This window comes from Nelumbo lutea, chromosome 3 (assembly GCF_056320005.1).
Source record: "Nelumbo lutea isolate HS-2025 chromosome 3, American lotus-T2T, whole genome shotgun sequence".
Classification (NCBI taxonomy): Eukaryota; Viridiplantae; Streptophyta; class Magnoliopsida; order Proteales; family Nelumbonaceae; genus Nelumbo; species Nelumbo lutea.
This window is the reverse complement of record NC_142686.1, coordinates 37,840,018-37,862,964: the sequence shown is the minus strand read 5'-3', so window position 1 is coordinate 37,862,964 and position 22,947 is coordinate 37,840,018. Positions and strand designations below refer to the sequence as shown.

Genomic DNA, 22,947 nt, shown 5'->3' with positions numbered 1-22,947 from the left:
TGGGTGGTTGACGTCATTTAAACAGTGGGACACTTAGAATTGCGTACTAAAAGTAAAAAACATCCATCATATCCAACCCACTGCGTGCATAGTAGACTAAAGGGAGAATGACCAATCAGTCCCAATCAGAATTTTATAACAAAGGGAATGCATCCGACCGTGAATTGATGTCAAATTTAAGGGGAGAAGGCTAGTAATAAGGGGGCTGGAATTCAGAATTCTGCATCGTGTGTATTAGTATTTATCCGTATAAATATCTGTCATCTTTACATACGTTGAACCAACTACGCGTCCAGCTCTGGGAATGAGCAGAATTTTGAATTGTCTACCACATTACAGCGCACACAGCCACACACAAACACAGAGCTGGAATAATCCTTCTTGTGTTTCCTTCCTCGCGCTCCCTATCGATCGCTTCCGTGGCAGATACCATATTACGTTTGGAACAAGTTGTCTGTTTTAATTTTCCTCTGCCACTCCCAGTATTCTTGTTCTTGTTGATGACAACGATGAACAGATGAAGACGATGATGCTGAGTTGAAAGTTCCATTATCTTGGTATATCACTAGTTTCCCATCAGAACAAGGTTTTCCTTTTCTCCGTTCTCGTGGTATCATGGATCAACAAGGTTTCTTTCTCTCTCTTTCTCTTTCTCACTCTCTCTCTCTCTCTCTGGGTTTCATCATTTTCCTTTTCCTTATTCCGCAACTGAATCTTATTAGAGATTCCTTATTTTCGCATTTTCTTGGAGATTTCTTGAGCCAGTAAGGTCAGCAGATCAGACTGTTGTTTAAATGGGTGCTTAAGATAAGTTTTCACAAATGAACTGGGTTCTCTAATGTGAACTTGTTATAGAGAAATCAGAAATGGGTTCTTTATATTACTTGTTATAGAACTATGGATTTGATGATTCCTTCTTGCGGAGCCCCGATCGGCTGAAGGCTGAAGACCTGAAGCTACATCTGTCGCAGTATTCCCAATAAAAAAACTTAAAAACTGAACACGTTGTATGTTTAACCCAATCGTATACGTTTAAGCAGTCCTACGTGTCAGTGTAAACTTTTTAAAATTGGTCTTTACCCTTTTTGCCCATATCCTTTCTCGCAATCTCCAGTTCCCTTGTCACAACCCCATCCACCGCTGGAAGGGCTCTGTCCATCCGGCCAGTCACAAGAATCTGCTTGACTAGTTCATAGGTTTAGTTGAGTACAAGCATCTATTCTAAAGTCTAAAAAATCGACAATTTCATCATGTGAGTCATTTGATTTCGAAGTGAACTCAACAGCCATTCGTTCATCCTGTAAGCAGCCACTAGTAATGGTTGCAGGATTTTGCTTTCAGGGTGTTCACAATTGCTTTCAGGAGATCCCGGCCGTTCCTTGTGATCCCAAGATTCCGCTATAACTAGCCAGGGAACTTTACCAACTTACCCACCATCTGAACGTATACTTGTCAGCAATAACCCATCCATTCAAATGAACTGACTCTAGCAAAATTCCACCAATTCTTCTCCATTTCGCTTGGTTTTCTGCATCAGAATTTATGTGTTATGTTGTAGCGCTCGATGACTAGCATAAACCTTATTTGGGCTTGTCTGTTGGCCATTAAACGTAAGTTTATAAAGAAGCACGTATTAATATTTAAAAGCTTTGGACTTATAAATTTGTTGATAAGATATATGTCCAACATCGATTTCAGATTATTAAGCTAAAACTTTGCTACCATTTCTGGTTCCACAGATGGAGGAGGACGAGGCGGAGAAGGAAAATATGAAGAAACGCCCTTCAATCAGCAAGAATATTTTTGCAACTTTAGCAATAAGCGTGCTTTTGGTAATTATGTTTTGTTTTATCTCAATGAGCAGAAACAGAACAACAACGCTGAACCACCAAACAAGAAACGATCTAGACATCGAGAAACAAGTATTAGTGATAAAATCAGCACTCAAGATCTCATTAGCTACCTACCCGATGAATGCATCTGGGAGATATTCAGACATCTTCCTTCCACGAGAGACCGTTGTTGTTGCGCTGCTGTGTCCAAGAAATGGCTAGCTATACAAGCCACAATGCGGATCTCTGAGTTCGAATCTAAGCCAAAATCCAGCAATATTATCACTAGTGCTTTAGGTTTAGACCACCACAAAGGAAGCCAAAAATTTTCGAGATGCTTAGAAGGAAAGAAAGCAAATGATACACGGTTAGCTGCAATGGCTGTAGGCATCTGTCTTCATGGGGGACTAAGTGAGCTCTGTGTCAGAGGAAGCTTTCCTACTCAAGGGATCACGGATGTCGGCCTTAGTATCATTTCCCAGGCTTGCCCAGGCCTGAGGTCTCTATCCCTGTGGGATTGCATCAAGGTTGGAAACAGGGGAATTGTGTCTGTGGCAACAAGTTGCAGCTCACTCGAGAAGCTTGATCTAGTTAATTTGCCATTGGTCGATGATAAAGCTCTTGCGTCCATAGCTAAGAACTGTCCTAGTCTGTCTTCTTTGGTCATAGAATTATGCCCACTGGTCGGAGACACGTCGCTCGAGGCCTTCGCAAGATATTCTTCAAAAATTGAATTTGTCTCTCTAGCGAAATGTCAACTTATCAACGCCAGAGCCGTTATTTTGATTATTTCCAGCTTGCCCAAGTTGACAAAACTTAAACTTTCTTCGGTGAGTATTAGCGATGGTGTCCTGCAAGTGATAGGAACGCAAGGAAAATCTCTTAGTTGCATTTTAGTTGACAACATTTCAGGCATCACTGAGGTGGGATTTTGCTCAATTGGAGAATACAAAAATTTGAACTTCTTACCCTTGAAATCCTGCTCCGATTTAAATGGTTCAAGTTTGAATGCAATCAGTGATGGATTTGTTGGATTGAAGAAGATATCAATGCGGAAGTGCAAGAGTTTAACAGATGATGGCTTGAAATGGTTAACCAAAACAACTCCACTGCTCGAGAGCCTGGAACTGGAGGAATGTCATTCTGTTACATGGCATGGTTTAATAGAAGTCTTCAGGAACCGGAGTGAGACACTGAAGGCATTATCATTGATAAAATGTCGAGGAATAGCAGACGTCGACCCTTCAAATTGCAAAGCAATTTCTCTACCGAAATATCCTTGTTTACATTCTCTAGTACTGAAGAAATGTGACGGAGTTGGAGATACATTCTTGGCATGGATGGGACGAGCGTGCATGCAGGTTAAGCACCTCACACTTACAGGACTGAAGTCAATCACAGACCAAGGCGTTGAAAACCTTATTCGAGCACTTGACACGGAGCAAAACCTACGGATTAGTGTCGATTTAAGTGGGTGTTCTCGTATCACAGATTGGAGTGTTTTTGTTATAACAAGCTTAATTGGTGACAAGCTTCGATCATTGATGTTAGACTGGTGTGAAAATTTGACCGACCTAAGCTTGAAGATGATAACTGAGCGTTGCGCTTGCTTGTTGGACCTAGGCCTCTCTGGGTGTCGCATCAGTGACGATGGTGTGTATTGCTTGGTTGCTTCAAAGCTGCAGTGTTTAGAGGTGGTCTCCTTTGCAGGTTGTGTGGGTATCAGTGATCAGAGCTTGCATTACCTCCGGATGCTGCGTTGTTATTTGGTGGGGTTGAATCTTATGCACTGTCCAAAGCTCACTAAAGAGGGAATTGACAGAATGAGAGAGAATTTATGGTGGTGTGATTTGTTGCATTAGGCTTTTTCTTCATGGAAACATGTACAGTTTTGGTCAAATTCAGTGGCACCCCGCGTCCTCTGTACATGAACATGCCATGCACCTATTACATGATGATCGATGGGGCTGATCGATCAGTATTTGAAAGATTGAGATTCATGCATCGTTTTAGGCCTTTTTGTTTTTGTTTTGTTAATTCTTGGCAGGAAAGAGGATAGGGGGCATGAACACAAACCTGCTGACTGTTGACAACCTATTAATTTGTGAATTGTGAGCAAATTAAAGAAGCAAATATAATAATCAGTTGAGTTCACAAGGGGAGGGAGAGGAGGGTCTCCCGCCAGGCGTCAGCTGCTGCTATTTGGAAAATTAGCTAGCCTACAATTTGGTGTAGCAGGAGCTTTTTGTTGTGTGAGCATGTGCATATTCTCCCACAGCCCCAACACCTCCATTTTCTATTTCTATTGCTGTACTTAAAGATTTTAGTGGCCTCTTCTTTGGCATATACAGGAATTTTATTTCTTTCGACTGTATATTTTTAGAAAATTTTTCTCAGACTATTTTGGACGCCAGCATACTTTAAATTAAATTAAAGGGTAGCACCGTACATGCAATTTTATTAAATTAAATGCTGAAGCTTTTTGCAGTGCTGACGACGTTCGATCTGACTACATGTGCGTCAGTTGAACCGTCAATCAAAGCATCTTCACAAATCACAGGGACCCTACTCAACTGATCGACCCGTGTCAGCCTGTCAGGATTCAATATCTCGGATCGAATATCCGAATTCGATCTGAAATTAATCCGATCAGATTTATATATCTCGGACCGGATTCGGATTTAATCCGTCTACACTTCAATTTTTTCATAAAGAAAAATAAATAAAATTAATTAATTACTTTTTAACTTATATATGATATTAAATTTATATATATGCAAATTATCTATATATATAAAATTATATTTATATGTAATTATATAAATTTTATATATTCAAATTATCATACATATTTACTATATAATATAATTGGATTTGGATTCTAATTGGATCATACAAGTTAAATCCACATCCAATAGATCATCCAAATCCAAAATAATCAAATTGGATGTCATTCCGATTTTCTACATTTAATGATGTTTGGCATGGATCCCCATTTTCTAGAAATCTGTGCCACATCGGATCCATACTACAATTTGAACGATCAGTGATTTTTCCTTGCTTGATTGGCTGATTATGTCGATTTCTAAGAAATCAAAAAAAAAAAAAAAATTTGATCCCTAAAATCAGCCTTGGTGAAGATCACCGCATTCAGTGATTCTCCGATTTTTCAGGTGATTCCGATTTTTGTTGGGTGATGTGGCATCCTACATAGTAGGGGCGAAAAGGTGTTTCATTGATTTCAGTAATCACCAATTTTCAAAAATTCAGATGTGAGGAATCATCATCGATACCAAACATCACTTCAGTATATGTTTGGCATTGATACTGTAGATACAACATCGTTTTCAAAACGGTCCTGCTGATGTGTGGGTTGGAAGCACTGTTTTCTGAGAAAACGGTATCTTTTTTTTTTTTCGAAACATTGCTGCAAATTAGGACATTTCCTGGAGCAACAACACTTTCTGTTTGGTACTAGTGCTTCATATCTGTTTTCAGCGCTGGTAGCCATTATAGGAAGTCCACATGACCACCTCACATCCTCATTGGCAGCAACGAGCTCCAATACGAGAAAACGTCAAATTCAGTGTTGCTCCAAACCACACATTCTTGATTTCTAATGACAAAGGATTAACATCTTTTGTTGTATTTTTAGATTTTGCAAATTATAGGGTTTTTTTGTATATTTTTTCTTTTTCCTTTATGCAATTTTCCAATTTCTGTATTTAGTTGTAGCTAGCTTTTCTTTGATTTGGTTGTATTTCTTGCTTTATCTGCAATTTTTATTTTTCTTACTTTTATTGTTGTATATATCATCAACTTTTTTTTACAAAATGGTCTCATAAAATAATTAAGATGTTTAAACTCACATGTGACAGTCACATTAAAATCTCATGAAGTTAATTAAGCAAATGCTAGTAGCAGGGGCAAAGTTCTGGAATTTGAAGTTCAGAATTCGTATTTACCATAGATGGAAAGTTAAGGAGTTCTGGGTTTTTTTTCTTTTTTTTTTTGGTTAAGAGGAAATTTCATTAAAATCAACAACAAAACAACAAAATTAAGATTAGGGGTGGCAAATGAGTGGATTGGGTAAGGGTTGAATACCAACCCATCCATATTGATCCACCAATCCACCATGACCCATCATCAATGCTTCTTAAAGGGTCATAACCCACCTAACCCTAGCTCACCCTAACCCACCCATATTGACCCTTATCCACCCTCACCCATACTAATCTGCCTACCTTCACCTATAAATACAGAAACGGGTTAGGTGAACCCATATACCAAAAAAACAACTTTTGAGAGAACAAACTCTCTCGAGTCCACCACTTGCTACAAATAAGTCAAATCGATTTGTTATCCAAAAATATGATTTTTGAGAGAATAAGCTCTACCAAGGCTACCAGATGACAGAAACAAGTCGGCCAACCCGTATTCTCAAAAATAACATTTTTGAGAGAATAATCTATACCAAGGCTACCATGTGGAAAAAACGGGTTGAGACGACCTGTTTTGCAAAAAAATATTGGAAATTTCAGAAAATGCAAAAAAACAGAAATATTGCAGAAAATGTAGAAAAAATACAGAAAATACCAGAAAATTTGCAAAAATATAGAAAAAAAACCAGAAATTGCAAAAATTTTATAGAAAATAAGAAAAATGCAGAAAATACCAGAAAAATGCAGAAGTTCATGAAATCACAAGAAAAAATGCAGAAATTATGTAGAGAGGTTTCAGAAAATTCAGAAAAAAATATAGAAATATAACAGATAAGTTGTGAAAACTGCAAAAAATACCAGAAATTGCAGAAAATAGTAGAAAATGCAAAAAATGCATAACTTTTGCAGAAAAATTGCAAAATAATGTAGAAAGTACCAGAAATTTGATGAAAACACCAAAAAAATCCATAAATTATGCAGAAAAATACCATAAAATAAAATAAATGCAAGGCAGAAAAATACTAGAAAATACCAAAAATTGCATGAAATGCAAAAAATACCAGAAAATATAGAAAAATACCAGAAGATTACAAAAACAATGCAGAAAATATAATAAAATTTCAGAGAAATACCAAAAAATTGCAGAAAATAATATAAAATAGCAAACAATTTCAAAAATTATGCAAAAAAGTACAAAAATTTTGGGAAATGCAAAAAAATACTTGAAATCTGCAAAAAAATGCAGAAAATACCAAAAATAATAGAAATGCAGAAAATTAGCAAAAATTGCATAAATGCAAAAAAAAATTGCATAACTTTTATAGAAAGATATAAAAAAATAAAAAAAAAAACAAAAAGAATTGTAGAAAATGCATGAAAACACCAAAAGACATAGCAAAAATGGTAAGAGGAAGGCTCAACCTTTACTCAGAAACCTTTGTCCTAAATAGAGACTTTTGAATTACTAAAGCCAAGGATTAAAGTATTGTATGGAGTATCGGGTGTTATATCGGATAACACGAATACAAATACACTTTGGAAATGCATGGATACAGATAAAAAATATGGAAACATATGGATATGCTAGGGAAATACATACAAATTTTATAAATACATTAATAGCACTAAATTTAATATCAAAATAATCAGAAAATAGTAATACAAATAAATGGGAAATGTAAATTTTAATGATATATAAGAAGAAATATATTACAATTAGTATACTAGGATGTGTAGCTATCACATAAATTTATTTACAATGGATCAATCAAGAGTCCAAGACACTAAAAATATGCACCTATTATATTTTACTTATTAATCAATTATTATTTTATTTTACTATTGTAATTTTTTTAAATTATCAAAAATCAACTCAAATTAAAATATGAATTAAAGTTTTATAAAAATACAATCTTAACTTAGAGTGTAGAAACTTTGTTAAAAATTTTACGATACATATCATATACAAATTCATAGTTTTTAATCACTAAAATAGTTATTCCATTATTAATATTTTTATTTCTATAAATTTTATGAAATAAAAACCATTTTTTCAAATAAATGTACATTAGTGCATTTGATAGATTCAATTTAATATTATATTCTTCAATACTTTTGTTTATAGCATTTTTAGTTTTTGTAAATAATAAATATTTTTTATTACCTATTAATGTAAATTAAAATATTAGTTAATAATTTATAAGAATATATAAAAATTTTATGAGTTATAGCATGTGCGAATTTATAAATTTTAAGTATTAAAATAATTATTCTATTTGTATTATTTTTTATATTAAAAATCATCTTTTTATATAAATATAGATTTGAAACATTATTTATTCTATTAGTTTATAAAATAATATTTTTTTTAATTTTTTGTTAGAGTTGTAAAATATAAATATTTTTTTTTGTTTAAATTTCATGTGAACACAAAAGATAATAAAATCATTTGTATATCACTTTTAATCATAAAATCGCATTTGACTTGGTGGCTTGAAATAGAAGGAGAATGTTAACATGCTAGGTGGATTCAAGTTTTAGTCTCCTCGAATTCATTTTTTATTGTGAGGCTTGGCAAAATCATTGACCCAACCCACACTAACCCTTTTTCACTGACCCTAATGAATTTCTTAACCCATATTGACACACCAATAGAATGGATGGGTATGGGTGGGTTCCAAGGTGGATGGGTTGGGTGGGTCAAATGGGTTGGGGTCAAGATTGCTAGACCTAATTAAGATAGAGGTCTATTTGAGTCTCGACCTACCAGAGAGTGAATGCAAGCCCAGACACTCAATCACAAAGAAATCAAACTCTTCTAGACTCTTCTAAACCATTTCTTTGACCACTTGAAAAGAAAAGTTTAAAAATATAGTATATTAGATACAAAATACCAATGCACCCCCTCTAGCATATTAGTGTATCAATATTTGTAACTTAAGCTGTATTTGGTTGCAATGCAAATAAATTTGCTCTGATGCAAAACCAAGGAAATGCAAATGATTTGATTGTAAATTCTTACCTATTTTTGTTTCAAATTTTATCTTATTTTGTTTGACTGCAGTACAAATGAAGTAAATTAAGACATGAAGCAATATAAAGTAAAATCCAAAACAAAATTAAATGAGGGTTTTTCATTTTTTACATTTGCAACACCATGCATTTGTACTAGTGCAAATAAATTTACATTGCAACCAAACACAACCTTAATTGCAAAAAAAAAAAATCCATAGCTAATTCACACATTTTCCACCACCGAATGAAGCTACAAGACAACCAAGCACTGCCAAGCAATCAGAGGACTCCATAGTATGTAAAGCCCTGTTTGGCATCAATTCTAATATTTCTCGTTCTTAGAATCCATCCAGAAAAGAATAGACTCTAGATTTTCTTGATTCAAAGAATATATGTGTGAGCATTTGGCACACCTTTTTCTCAGAATCGAGATCAAGTCTGGAAGCAAATCATTGAGAAGGGAACTCTAGATTTGAAACGATCAGCACCGAGAATTCACATGCCATGTGAGCACATGACTCGTGGAATGGTTAAGTCGCAGAGGTGAAGAGGATGAAACCTCCTTGGTGGAAGAAAATTAAGAGATGGAGCTTGGAATCAAGAGTGACTTCACAAGGGTGAAAGATGCGAACCCAAGTCTTGGTGGGGTTGATAGTAACGTCTTTGGTAAGTGATGGAGCGCGATCCGGCTGAGTCTTAGCTGTCCGCTGCCTTGCTTCTGAACGGGGTAGCAGGGAACCTGAAACAGAAGAGATGGGAAAGCTCCGGGAGGAACCCGGTGTAGAGGCTCCGAAGCTCAAGTTAGAATCCTTCAAAAGCAAGGTAATACCAGATAGCCCAAAGTTTGCATACCTCCGTTGTCGGAGGGCAGGGGGCTCTTATAGTCACTTCGTGTACTCGTCCCGAGGCCCTTGTCAGATCAGGTATGATTACCCTTGTGCTTGTCAACTCGGCCGTCGTCCTTTCTGCTGAGACAGAACCGTCACTGCCTAACCGTCTAATTGGAGATGGCAGCGTTAGTGGCGGTGGCAGGTGGCTGTTTAGAGTGTTGCTGCCAAACGTCAGATCCCAAGTCAGTTAGGCGTGGCACCCTCGGGCACGGACTTCCCTAGTGTTAGGCATGGTACAACTTGTTTGGCTTTGGTGCCCAAAAGATGATGCGAAGTGCTGAGCGAGGCAGTCTTGAGCTTGGAGGTATCCCGAACTGTTACAAGGTGGGTCAGTTCGGCGAAGTGTATCCCGAGCTGTTACAAGATGGGTCAGTTCGGCGAAGTGTATCCCGAGCTGTTACAAGGGTCAGTTCGGCGAAGTCTATCCCGAGCTGTTACATGGCAGTTAGGCGAAGTCTATCCCGAGTTGTTACAAGGTGGCTGTTCGGCGAAGTCTTCCCCGAGCTGTTACAAGGTGGGTCAGTTCGGCGGAGTGTGTCCCCTTGTTCCCGCCTAGGCTTGGCCCCTTTTGCCGAGCTGTCGTTTCTGCCACGTGTCTCATAATGAAGAGGTCGGGCCAAATCTTCCTTCATCAATTGCCCCCCACTCCTTGCGTCAAGGGTCTTGCCATGGTGCGGGGAGTTTTTGCGAGGTAGCTGGCGGATTTGTCCCGTCCTTCAAACCTTCACTGTACGAGACGCTTTTGCTAGGGTTCTTTCGGTTTCTGAGGAGGCTGGGAACGTGCTTACTCAAGAATGCTGGTGGTTGTGACCACGCGTTTTAAATTTCAAACCAACTCGCGCCACTGGGACGTGACAGCGGGTCATTTCAAAAAGGCACGCCACTGCTGTACGTGCGCGGTCGACTGTCAGGGAGACGTGCGGTGCGTCAGTTTCGAAAAGACGCATGTCGAAGCGACGTCGGTTTCAGAAGACGTGCTGACGTTTCGCTTTTCTCGAAAAGATGTGCGCCCGTCACGTCTCGACCTTAAGGGTTATGCGGTTGGTAAGAACGTGGGCCGTCGGATCATCTCCGGTCTACACGGTCGATTCTTGGTTACTGTAGATATAAATAGTGGGGGACCCTGGTTGTTGTCACTTCTGCGGTTTGTCTATTGAGTTCGCGTCCAACCCTTCAGCTCGCGTCCAAGTCTTTTCCAGCTCGCGTCAAGGCTGGTTATACAGTTCACGGTTCTTTGGTATTTCTTCAAACCTTCCGGTGAGTACTTTCTTGAATTCTTTTCCCCAATGTCTAGCTTTGATAGCTCAGACGATTCTTCGAGTAGGGCCGATGTAGGTTCCACCAACCGAGCCGTGTCCCCAGACTGCCTCAGTGATCCTGAGGTGGAGTTTGAGGACTACGAACCAGTAGGTCGAGTCACTTCGGGCAGTTTGGCGTCTACCTCCCGCCGAGGTCGGATGCTAGACCGGTTTGGCCCTTCGACCATGACGCCTGAGGGGCTTCAATCCATACTTCTATCTTATAATCTTCCTGGGCGGTACACATATTTTATTCCTTCGGGTAGCTTTCCTTGGAAACACGGTCCCGACGAGATCGTGATTTTTCGAGAGCAGCTTGCTGCAGGGTTGCGACTTCCTTTCCATCCCCTTCTCGTCGAAGTCATAAACCACTTCGGTGTCACCATTGGCCAGCTTCATCTGAACTCTATTCGGAACCTGGTGGGGACAATTTCTCTTTTTTGCGAGCAGAACTTTCCCTTAGACTTAGAGATATTCTCCTCTATCTTGATGCTCAAGAGATAGGCGGGTTCTCTTCCTGGGGGGAGACGGGTGTATTACCTTTCTCCTCGCCAGGGTTTCAAGCTTTTGCACGATCTTCCTAATAAGGTCCCGGCTTGGAAGCGGGACTTTTCGGCGTGCGAAGTGCACAAGAATGGCCCTTTCAGACCGGGTGGGGTGAGGCCGCTCCCGATTTGGGCGTAACTCTTGATAAAGAGACGGTGAAGGGTCTCTAGCAATGGGCACGACAAGGCTTAAAGTGCCACCACTACTTAACGGAGGCTAAGCTTTTTGCAGTCGGCCTGAGTTCGGGCAGGTTTTTGGATATGTGGCTCTTTTTTTTTTTTTTTTTTGGTCGAACTCGTTTTTGTAGGTGTGATGGATGCGGAGAGAACTCGTGGGGGGCGTTTGTTCCAAGGTATGAAGAGGAGGAAGCGGGTTGCCAAGCGAACTCGTAACGAGCTACCCCTGGATGAGGAGCCCCAAGCTCCATACCATACGCCAGAGGATCTGCATAGGGAGCCCGAAATGACTCCACCGGTGCACAAGACTGCCGGGGCGCCTTATGCTGAAACCACTCATACGGGCGCTCCTGCGTACTCATGTGCTCCTGCTCACTCTGGGTCTGCTCATATGCGGGCTGGGCCCTCAGGCTCGGGAGCTCAAGGGGAGTTTAGGAGCGTGTTGATGCCGAACTACGCTCTTCAGAAGAGTAGGGACGCTACTTTCCCTAAGGAGGTCGCGACGTGGACCGATCTTCCCTTGAATCAGGTCGCTTGCCGCGCCGTAACACATGCCATGGTGATAAGTTGGATTCTGTCTTCCTTTTTTATTCTGTTGTTTCTGCTGTCATTTTGCTCACTCGTTTCTTTTGGTAGGTGAATTCTTCGATTCATGCCTTGGTGGCCCAAGTGGAGAGGAGCTCGCGACAGGCGCGAGCTGCTGAGACTGCCGCTCATGCTGCTAAAGAAGCCTTCCGTGCTGCAGAGGCAAATACCCGGGCTGCTGAGACGGCTGCTTATGCTGCTGAAGAGGCTGCTCGCGTCGCGATGGCCAGACAGGCGAGGTCTCAGTGTGACGCCGAGGCCATGGGGGTAGTTGTCAAGCATATGGCGGACTTGAAGTTGGATTTGCAGCATCAAGTCGAGTATCTTCAGGAGGACATTAGGGAGAGAACACAGATTTTTTCCAAGGCATTGAAGACGCCAAGAAGAAGGCAGTTGAAGACTACATTGCCTCCCCGCGTTTTGACGATCTAATGGTGGACTCTTACAGGAGGGGGTTCAAGTTGAGCCGGTGGATGATCCGGAATACATACCCCGACCTCGATTTAAGTGCCATAACCACTTCGCGTATAACTCGGGAGATGGCCAATGCTGCCGATGGCGAGCCGGACTCTGAAGGAGAGGCAGGGCCTTCGGGTGTTGTTGAAGTGCCTTCCGATGGCGAAGAAGTGGCTCTGGGCATGTAAATTTTTTTTTTTTTGCCAGTGTACTGTTTCTTGCAATGGAGTGTTTTTTTCCCCTTGCTCATCTTCCCCGAGCTGTTTCTTTGCCGGGTTTTTAAATCTGTGGCCTTTTATGCCGCGAACTGATTTTTGCCGAGCTGATAATGTGCTGAAGTTCCTCGGCTTGCCTTGTGGCACATGGCCTGATTTCGTCCACTTCGCTAGGTGGTTTATAGGTAGTATCGCCTCAAGTTCACGATGTTCCATGTTTGGGGTATTCATTTGCCTTCCAAGGTTTCGAGTTCGTATGCGCCCCCGAGCACTGTTTTTACTTTATAGGGCCCTTCCCAATTAGGTCCAAGCTTGCCGATGCCGGGTTCGGGCACCATAATCTTACGGAGGACCAGGTCGCCGACTCGGAAGCTTCGTTGCTTTACTCTGCTATTGTAATAGCGAGCTACCTGCTGCTGGTACGCCGCTATTCGGATGTGCGCGAGGTTCCTTACCTCGTCCAGTAGGTCGAGGTTGGTGCGTAACTCATCTCCGTTCGTCCGAATGTCGTATGTTTCTAATCGCAACGTTGGTATTTCGATTTCCTCCGGGATCACCGCTTTAGTGCCGTAGGTGAGGTTGAAGGGGCTTTCTCCCATGGCTGCTTTTTCGGGCGTTCGGTGAGCCCATAAGACACTTGGTAGCTCTTCGGCCCACAATCCCTTAGCTCGATCCAGACGTGCTTTCAATCCGCGCAGGATGGCTCTGTTCATTACTTCCGTCTGACCGTTTGCCTGTGGGTGCGCGACTGACGTGAAATTTTGCCGAATCCCCATGTTCTGGCACCATTTTTGGAACTTGATATCCTCAAACTGTTTGCCGTTACCGGAGATTAGAACCCGAGGTAATCCGAACCGACATACTATGTTCTTCCAAAAGAAGTTTTGTATGTTTCGGGCCGTAACAGTTGCCAGAGGTTCGGCTTCTATCCACTTCGTAAAGTAATCTACTGCAACAACTAAGAATTTTCTTCCGCCTATTGCTGGTGGGAATGGCCCTACCCCATTGTGCAAAGGGCCACGGGCTGGCGAGGTATTTGAGGTCGGAGGCAGGTTGATGGTGGAACTGCTGTTGATAGTGATACTGGGAGATGTTGTGCAGCACTTGGTGCTGGTGAAGCTGGTGTTGCTGGAACTGTTGCATTTGGGCTTGCATTGCCCGCATGCACTGCATCAGGTCCTCCAATCGGTCTTGGCTAGCTGCCAGGGGGACGGCAGTTGGTTCAGTGAAGGTTGTTTCAATGGGGAGAGGAAAGGGGACGTTTGTGGTAGGAGGGTTTACAGGTGCCACTGCTTGTGGCGTGTTCAGGATGGGGATCCCATCCGCCGAAAGGGGGATGGTGAACTGTCCAACGCACACTACGGGGACCTGAAGTTGCTCCCCGGTGGCGTTTGTCTCCGTGCCACGTCCGGTGTTGCTAGAGGAGGCCATGAGTGTTGGGTTTTTTGAAGAAAAAAGGGGGTATCGAAGTTTGGAGGGAGGCTTTTTGAAGCGTTTTCCCACAGACGGCGCCAATTGATGGAGCACGATCCGGCTGAGTCTTAGCTTTCCCCTGCCTTGCTTCTGAACGGGGAAGCAGGGAACCTGAAACGGAAGAGATGGGAAAGCTCCGGGGGGAACCCGGTGTAGAGGCTCCGAAGCTCAAGTTAGAATCCTTCAAAAGCAAGGTAATACCAGATAGTGCAAAGTTTGCATACCTCCGTTGTCGGGGGGCAGGGGCTCTTATAGTCACTTCGTGTACTCATCCCGAGGCCTTTGTCAGATCGGGTATGATTACCCTTGTGCTTGTCAACTCGGCCGTCGTCCTTTCTGCTGAGACAGAACCGTCACTACCTAACCATCTAACTGGAGATGGCGGCGTCAGTGGCGGTGGCAGGTGGCCGTTTAGAGTGTTGCTGCCAAACGTCAGATCCCAAGTCAGTTAGGCGTGGCGCCCTCGGGCATGGATTTCCCTACTGTCAGGCATGGTACGACTTGTTTGGCTTTGGTGCCCAGAAGATGATGCGAAGTGCTGAGCGAGGCAGTCTTGAGCTCGGAGGTATCCCGAACTGTTACAAGGTGGGTCAGTTTGGCGAAGTGTATCCCGAGCTGTTACAAGATGGGTTAGTTCGGCGAAGTGTATCCCGAGTTGTTACAAGGTGGGTCAGTTCGGCGAAGTGTATCCCGAGCTGTTACAAGGTGGGTCAGTTCGCCGAAATGTATCCCGAGCTGTTACAAGGGTCAGTTCGGCGAAGTCTATCCCGAGCTGTTACATGGCAGTTAGGCGAAGTCTATCCCGAGCTGTTACAAGGTGGCAGTTCGACGAAGTCTTCCCCGAGCTGTTACAAGGTGGGTCAGTTTGGCGGAGTGTGTCTCCTTGTTCCCGCCTAGGCTTGGCCCCTTTTGCCGAGCTGTCGTTTCTGCCACGTGTCTCATAATGAAGAGGTCGAGCCAAATCATCCTTCATTAGTAAGGATGGGTCGAAGCGAGTCAGAAACATCACCGGTTGCTGGAATGTCGAAGCTCAGATGGTGTCAGGTGAGAGAGTTGTCCGGGTTAGGAATGATCTTGAGGTATTCGTAGGGATTGATGGAGCTTGCAATTGGGGAGGGATCTACCATGATATCTAGAACTTTTGACTGAAGTAATTGAAGGAAATAGGCATTAGAAAACAAGAAGTAATTGAAGGAAGGGAAAGAAGAAATACAAGGAAAAAATGTGAGAAAGAACCAAGAATTTACCTAAGATTTTGGCTGGCGCTGAAGGACCGTTATAGAGATGTTGAGGTTAGAATAATTGAAGAAGGGAAAGAAGAAAGAAAGGAATGGGGTATGGTTTTGTGTAGGTGCTTTATGAATAGGATTATTATTGATGTAAGCAAGGTGGTTAGGCTGTGTACGATGGTCTTCTTGAAGGACAAAGGAAGACTAGATGCAGGACATAAGCTGAAGTATAGGGAAAATGTGAGTGATAAAATGATCCTTTCATTATGAGATTGACCCCTATTTATAGGAAGGGATCTTGAGGTCCCGAAAGGAAGGAGCCAAAAGTATTTGATTCCCATTAGGAAAGAGAATCTCAAATTCGTTGTCAGCTGTTAGGGAGCATTGCTGGGATTTCGCCACATTTATTTTGAGATCTATCAAGGATGAGCTCTCCTTTCGTCTGATGATTCTCATAATCCACGTGTGATATTTTCTTTCATGACCCATTTAACTGATGTGGCATGAGTGGCATCATTGTTTAGTGGTGCACCTTCACGAGGTCTACGGGGTGTTCTGTCACGCATGTAATTTAAAGATGCACTTGTAACTAACATTCATTCCGGATGTACAATGATTTTACGAAAGTTGCGATTCCACGTTGATTTTGAATTCATCACAACTACGGGTGTGTCTAAAGTTCATCGCAAAACTGTGTGTGTCGAAAGTTCATCACATATTTATGTTAGCCAAGGTTCATTGCAGATTTGAATTGGCCAAGGTTTATCTTAAACTACTTCAAGTATGGGTTTATCACAGTCATGCGAAGAGTTATAAACTCATTGTAGACATTTGATGAGTTATGAACTCATCACAAGCGTCCATGTGGTATTAATTCACTATCCTTTGCACTCTGATGGTCTAAGCGATTACTATGTACCTACAACTGATAAATGCAACTTTTGGGCCCTAATATGAATAAAAATAATACTTTTAATATAATTTTTAAAATATGTTAACTTTTTAAAAAATATATCAAATAACGACAAAACACTTGCGCCCACCTATGGCAACGCCTTTAATATAATTTTTAAAATATGTTAACTTTTTAAAAATATATCACCTGTGCCCACCTACGGCAACGCCAATCAGATGACATGAGGTGGCTAATGGCATTACTAGAGGCAACACTAGAGGATGGTGGTCATTGAGGTTTGCAGGGCTAGGTTGGGGCGGAAGTGGTTTTGAAGAGGAAGAAGATGAACATCGTTTTTGCCCTTATTTGACATATTTTTTAAGAAGTTAACATATTTTAGAAATTACATTAAAAGTATTATTTTATTGATATTAGGGCCCAAAAGTTGCTCTTATCAACTATAATCACTTAAGAATAATGGAAATTACTAAAGTGCCCCCAACTTCAAGTGTGACTATATCACACGCATTCATTAATTCAAATTAACGTGGCAAGAATTGGATCATGCGAAAATCGCATTTTTGAGAAGTAAACTTTTTTCACTCTACAAAATCTCATTTTTGTAGGGATTTTTCATCCCGTTTTGAATGAAAATTAGTTACTTGATTAAAACGTAATTGATAGAATCACTCCTCGCCAAACTAAGCATAATTTACCCTATTGTCCATTTATTAAGGCTTAGTTTGGAAGTACAACTACAAATATGTAGATTGCAAAACCCTATAATTTGTAGTATTTTGTATAGATTTGAACTGTACATATTTGTATTTGTACTCTTTCCAAGCTGAGCATAAGGGTAAAATAATTACGGAAAAGTATGAATAGGCCTAATGCAAATTTCTGATTTCCACTACAGAGTTAAAAACATTCAAAATGTCAACAACCCACACTCTATGCACCAATGCCCACCCATGAATTGGCATCAATTACGAGCTAGCACCTACCCCAATAGTACTTTGGACCTACAAATTCTGACCCTGGGCTGAACTATCATTCACCCAAATAATTAAGCCTTATTGATGTAAATAATAAAGAGCAACTCATTGCTCAAAAGAATCCAGCATTACACATACAAATGGCAATTGATGTTGTGTGATCTGGAAGCTCCCTCGTATCTAATGACTCGAACTCTGATTCGAATATTTTCTAGTCAAGACCGAGTTGTGCTAGGCTGAACTGAAAGGTGACTGAGCTAATGTATACTGCAAGAGAGAGAATTATAGTGCCCAAGTGTCTTTTACACGGGGAGGGCACTCTGATGCTTAAGTCAGTGAAGTGATTGTCTTTTATAAGCACCAGTGGTCAAAGCCCTCTTGTAATGGGCTTGAGCTTCTTGCGGAACCATTTTTGCTTCGTTGGGTGTGTTAATGTATCGACTGTGAGACTTGCATGGGGGTTGCAATCTACCTAAGTAACTCCGAAGTGTGCGATTCTAACAGTCGAGATACTAGCACTCTGGAGATCTCAGCTTGGTAATGTACTGTTGTAATGGATCAACGGGTTCTTCCTCGCAAGTCGCCATGGACTCCTACAGTTCGGATGACTTCTACGGCAAGTCACCATATTCTTACGGAGTCTACTAGTCCGGCCTTGTCGAGATGGACGTCCATCAACCTGGACGAGATGCTCCAAAATGACGTGCCAAACTAATTTGCTTAATACCCAAATTTTACACAAAGGCCACGTGTCATAATATAATTGATCGGACCAAATTACCTCTCATCGTTAAGCAAGTTGACATCCCGGTACGTGTTGTAAAATTTATGGTATCCTGACAATTAGCACCCATCACATCATTTATCATTTTATGTCCCTCCTGAAGATTGAATGAATATGTGCCCAACTAACCGGCAGTGCTGGTGCATGCATCAATATAATATATACAAAATTGATGTGACATATCGTGATTAATTAATTAGCCAGATGTATTACATGCATGCATCTGTTGACAATTTACCTTTGGGCTTTGGCAAATCGACCACCCCTTCATCAAACTAAGAATGGAGAAAGAGGATGATTTTTACTGCACTTGTGGAATTTTGAGATGCAGCAGGCCAGCTTAAGCTTCAACATAAATATTGTTGATGAATCATCTCACCAATTGCAGTTGTACTCTCGGCCTCCTCTCTTCCAAAGATTGTAACTCATTTTTACATGATCATCTCCACCCTTGCCCCTTGGGCGGTAGTTTCAATCTTACCCAGTTGGATAGGTGCTCCACCACCTTCACCTTGAGACCAAATCCACATCTGATCTAATTATTCAAGTTCTAAGATAATTGGATAAGTTCTCGGATCCGGTTTTGAGCTTTCAGAATCCATTAACCACCCTACTCCCAATCAGAATGCAAACATAACACGATGACTTCATATTAGCCTATTAGGCTTGTGTCGACCGGATTTCTTACTTATTTTGTGATAATGTATTTTCATTGTTACACGAACACACGTCATACACCCGGCATACCTTGCACTTGATATGGACCCACCCATTTTCCTTTAGCCGTTTTAATTGATTAATTGCGAGACAATGGAATCAAAAGTAAAGCAACAATAAATATTGTAAAAACAAAATGTCTTAATTGCTACTTGATATGGACCCATTTTCCTTTACTTGGATTCCCACCATACACCACAAAGAGAAGGTAATACCCCGGTGGCGCCAACACAGCTGTTGAGGGTGCATAACAATCCATGGCATAACCTCCATCCGATGTCTGTCTCACCCCATCAACATCAATCCCCAAAACTAACATCCTCTGGTTCATCGAGAATGAATGCGTGGTGAACGAGGGGGCAACCATTGTCAAGTACATCTTCTGGGCTTCTCCCTTCCCCTTCAGATCGAAGCCCACCGAGATTTTCTGCTTATATGTGACTCTCGGCCCAGGCTTTATCCAAGTGATTCTTGGCCGAGATGTGGCCGAGCTCATGTATGGCGGAGAGAATGCCTCGATGCTCAGCTCAGTCGGGTATAGTGCTGAGAAATTGTAATTCACGTTGGGGTTGCTCCCACCCACCAAAACTCGACCATCGGAAAGCAAATGGGCTGTCGAATGGTAGAGCCGCGGGGTCTTGCTCGGATTTAAAACTTGGAAGCTACTATGGCCTTGGGTTCTTGGTGTGTCAGGCCGGTAAAGAACCGGATTCAAAACAGGTTCTCTCCCAACTCCCCAACCGGCGCTACCTTTTGCTGCACCATTTATGATGAGAACATCCCCTGTAGGCAACAAGATCATATCTCCCATTACCCTATTCAGCGGCATTTCCTCCATCTCCCATTTTGGGTCCTGTGCAGTAATAATCAAACGGCCACAGGTTTTAGAGGCGGGTACAAATATGCCATTGTTGGCTTTATGATTTGAATCTGAAGGCGCTCCACCGCAGACCAAGACCTCCGCATATGGCGGACTCTTATTATCAGTGCCCAGCTTCAATGGGAGGAGCACCGAGGAACCTGTGCTTGGGTAATTCCTAGAAACTCCACCGGGCATGACTGGATAACGCCTGACTATACGGTTGTTCACGTAGTCTAGCAGAATTGCCCGGTCGTTAGCGAATACAAATAGATTTCCGTCGGTGGATAGGTGAAGAAAAGGGTATAAATTGTTCTCTGAAGAATCTGTTGTCTCTATAAGAAATGCAAGTGGGAATACCCTGAAATCTGAACTCGAACCCTTTGGGATGAATTCGTAAGAAAATTGCCTTCTACCTCCAACAACTATCATCTTGCCGTTGGGCAAAATATGGTTGGATGCGTACCACCTGCGAACAGCGAGACCATTTGGAACCTCATACCAATCACAGTCTGCACATGGCTTGAAGTAGCGAACGGCACGCTCGCCATCGTTGAACCCACCACTTTGCACTAACACACCCTCCGGCGACAATGCACCTGAAGAACACCATGTATCGGTCAGCACAGTAAGGGGGCGTACATCTCTGCTTGACGGGTCAAACTCAACGGAGTGAGCATAACAGTCTTTGGTCAGAACTTGATCCCTGGAATCGTTTCGACACTTGCCCGCCGGCAAGGAAATATTGGAAGGGCCGAAATCTGTTCTATCGAACGCGACAATTCGATCATTTGGTAGCAAAGCCATGTGCATTGCCGAGATCCCAATACTCTTCTTCAACAACTCCCATCCACCATCGTTGGACTCGCTGCTTCTAGTCTGGGCCAAAATGAAGGAACAAAACATTGTTAAAACAACGGTGGAAGCTCTTGCTTGCATAGCTGTTGCTTTGTTCTTCGTTATAGGCGTAAACATATCTCGACTTCTCATTCAACAGTTTTAGATTGATTAACGTGTTTATATAAACACATTCAAGTTAAAATTTTTCGTGGTCAAGGGTAGAAATTGATGAAAGAAGATTGATAGATTTAATTGGGTTGGAGAAGGTGTGCACAAGAACTCTAGGGTCTTGTGCTCTAGGCCATTCATTTGGCCTGCACTGTCGTCGCTTGCGTTTTTCAATGAAACTTCCTAATACAGAACAGAGAAAAGGACCACACTGACTAGGGTTCAATCCAGGTGTCTATTTGCATGGACTTCATTAATATGATTAATTAGTACTTTTTTGTTAGCTTGATGGATTCATGTACAGCCCTATTCCTTCGTGCCTGCTTAAATGGATTTCTCTTTTTCTGATGCATTCTTCAATTCTGTTGGGTAGATAGCAGAAACTGAACCAACCCTAGACCAGTAGATGTAAATGCATCAACTACCATATTTTCTTTTCCAATCGTCAGGCATTTATGTCTATCTCGTGAATATAAATAGTGATAACTGGTAAGGTTGATTCATGATTGTTAATTAATTGAAGAAGACTGACCATATTCCATAACCAATTTTACTTTTAGCTGTGGTAGACCAGAATTTGGTTTTGAATGTGGTAAAAACTATGCTCTCCAATATGTAACATTGTCACATCAGTTATTTGGCAAGAATTTATTCCTAACTTCTGAAGTAGAAAACGGGAAACCCACATGCTTGATGTACGTGTTTAGACATTTAGTTATTTATCTAAGATCTAGTAATTTATTTTAATCATGTAATAACGCTGCAGCTTAGCTAAGAAAGGTCTAAAAGAGTCTGGGTTGATTGTCCAAAATGGATTCAAGTGACTGTTTTATTTTAATGAAATCATCAAGCTAGTCTTTACCAACAAAAAAAAGCAAGAAAAAATAATGTACATGTCCCACAAAAGCCCAATAAATAGTCTCCGGCCATATGAAGGGAAAAAAATGAAAATTGAAAAACTCCATAGGCACAGTTAGGACTAATTAGGAAGGAGTAGGAATACAAATATATAGAGTCTAACTTTGGTTTCCCAAACTTTAAATCCAATATTTAAACTTCCAAAATATGTCAATTTAGTTCTTCTCCTTAGCAGTCTGTCGGTTATTTTTATCACGTAATGACATGTGTGACTAGACCTGTTCATGGGTCAGGTAGCCCAACATGCCGAGCAGGGCTGACTCATTCTAAGTCGGGTTTGGACATTATTTTAGGCCCACGGGCTTGTGCTCGGGCCTAAAGCACCAAGCCCAACCTTTTTTCAGGCTAGGCTCGAGCTTTGTCAAAAAAGTCTGACCCGATCCCAAGCCTGACTTGATAATTTAAATAATTTTTTAATAAAAACATATTTTATTTAATAAAAAATATATACAATGTTTTTTTCTTTGTTTCTCCTCTCTATTTTCAAATAATAGTGAGATCTTTTATTAATTTTGAGTTTTAAGGGTTTTAATAAAAATAAAAGACTTTTTATAGAATAGAAAAGAAAAAATATTCTATTTTCAAATTTCTATCCAGGCATGAGCTCAGGCTTAGGCCCGGGCTTCATGCTTTATATGTGGGCCAAGCTCAAGCTCAAGATCTAGGCCCAATGGTTAGGCCGAGTTTAGGCTTGGGCCTGAATGTATTCTATTGATACATAGGCAAAGCTCGGCCTGACTCATGAAACATTCTATATACGACTTAAAACTTTTGAAAATAAAATTACCCTTCGAAACAAGACACCGTTAATCATCTTATTTCTCAAGAATCAATATTAAATCAAAGCAACATTGATCTATCAGATCGGTTTTTACCTAGCTACTTTTCTCTATCAAATCAGTTTTTGGCAAAACAATTTGAGTATGATGTTCGAAAATTAGGTGACACCCAAAGGGCACTTGTGACCTTTTACTTGTCACTTAATGGTTAGTTAAAAATTGGCACATTTTGAAAGTTTAGGTATTGGATTCCACATTTTAAAGTTCAGGAACCAAAGTGAGACTAGGCCCAAAGTATAGGGTGCTAATCTACAATTTTTCCTATTTTTATATTAT

The 22,947-nt window shown here is 41.2% G+C and overlaps 1 protein-coding gene and 1 pseudogene across 3 annotated transcripts; one reads left to right on the top strand and one right to left on the bottom strand.

Annotated features, from left to right (window-relative positions):
• Nucleotides 1-202: 202 nt before the first annotated feature.
• Nucleotides 203-4,277, top strand: LOC148864311 (EIN3-binding F-box protein 1-like). 2 transcript variants are annotated; one of them, XM_088980046.1, is made up of 2 exons: nucleotides 203-628; nucleotides 1,740-4,277. In XM_088980046.1, exons 1-2 carry the CDS (start codon nucleotides 616-618, stop codon nucleotides 3,692-3,694), a joined length of 1,968 nt encoding a protein of 655 aa, XP_088836172.1. In that variant the 5' UTR covers nucleotides 203-615; the 3' UTR covers nucleotides 3,695-4,277. The 2 variants fall into 2 exon arrangements, with proteins under 2 accessions (XP_088836172.1, XP_088836171.1); XM_088980045.1 differs by lacking the exon at nucleotides 203-628 and adding an exon at nucleotides 651-1,610.
• A 14,809-nt stretch (nucleotides 4,278-19,086) lies between these two features.
• On the bottom strand, nucleotides 19,087-21,262 carry LOC148864310 (aldehyde oxidase GLOX1 pseudogene; annotated as a pseudogene). The gene has a single exon (XR_016109165.1). The product of XR_016109165.1 is annotated as an aldehyde oxidase GLOX1 pseudogene (transcript).
• Between the last annotated feature and the right edge of the window lie 1,685 nt (nucleotides 21,263-22,947).

Bases quoted from the DNA above. Each gene is read 5' to 3' on its own strand.
- LOC148864311 (XM_088980045.1), top strand. From the start codon at position 1,565: ATGACTAGCATAAACCTTATTTGGGCTTGTCTGTTGGCCATTAAAC. The intron at 1,611-1,739 runs GTAAGTTTATAA...CTGGTTCCACAG, and splicing joins TTGTCTGTTGGCCATTAAAC to ATGGAGGAGGACGAGGCGGA.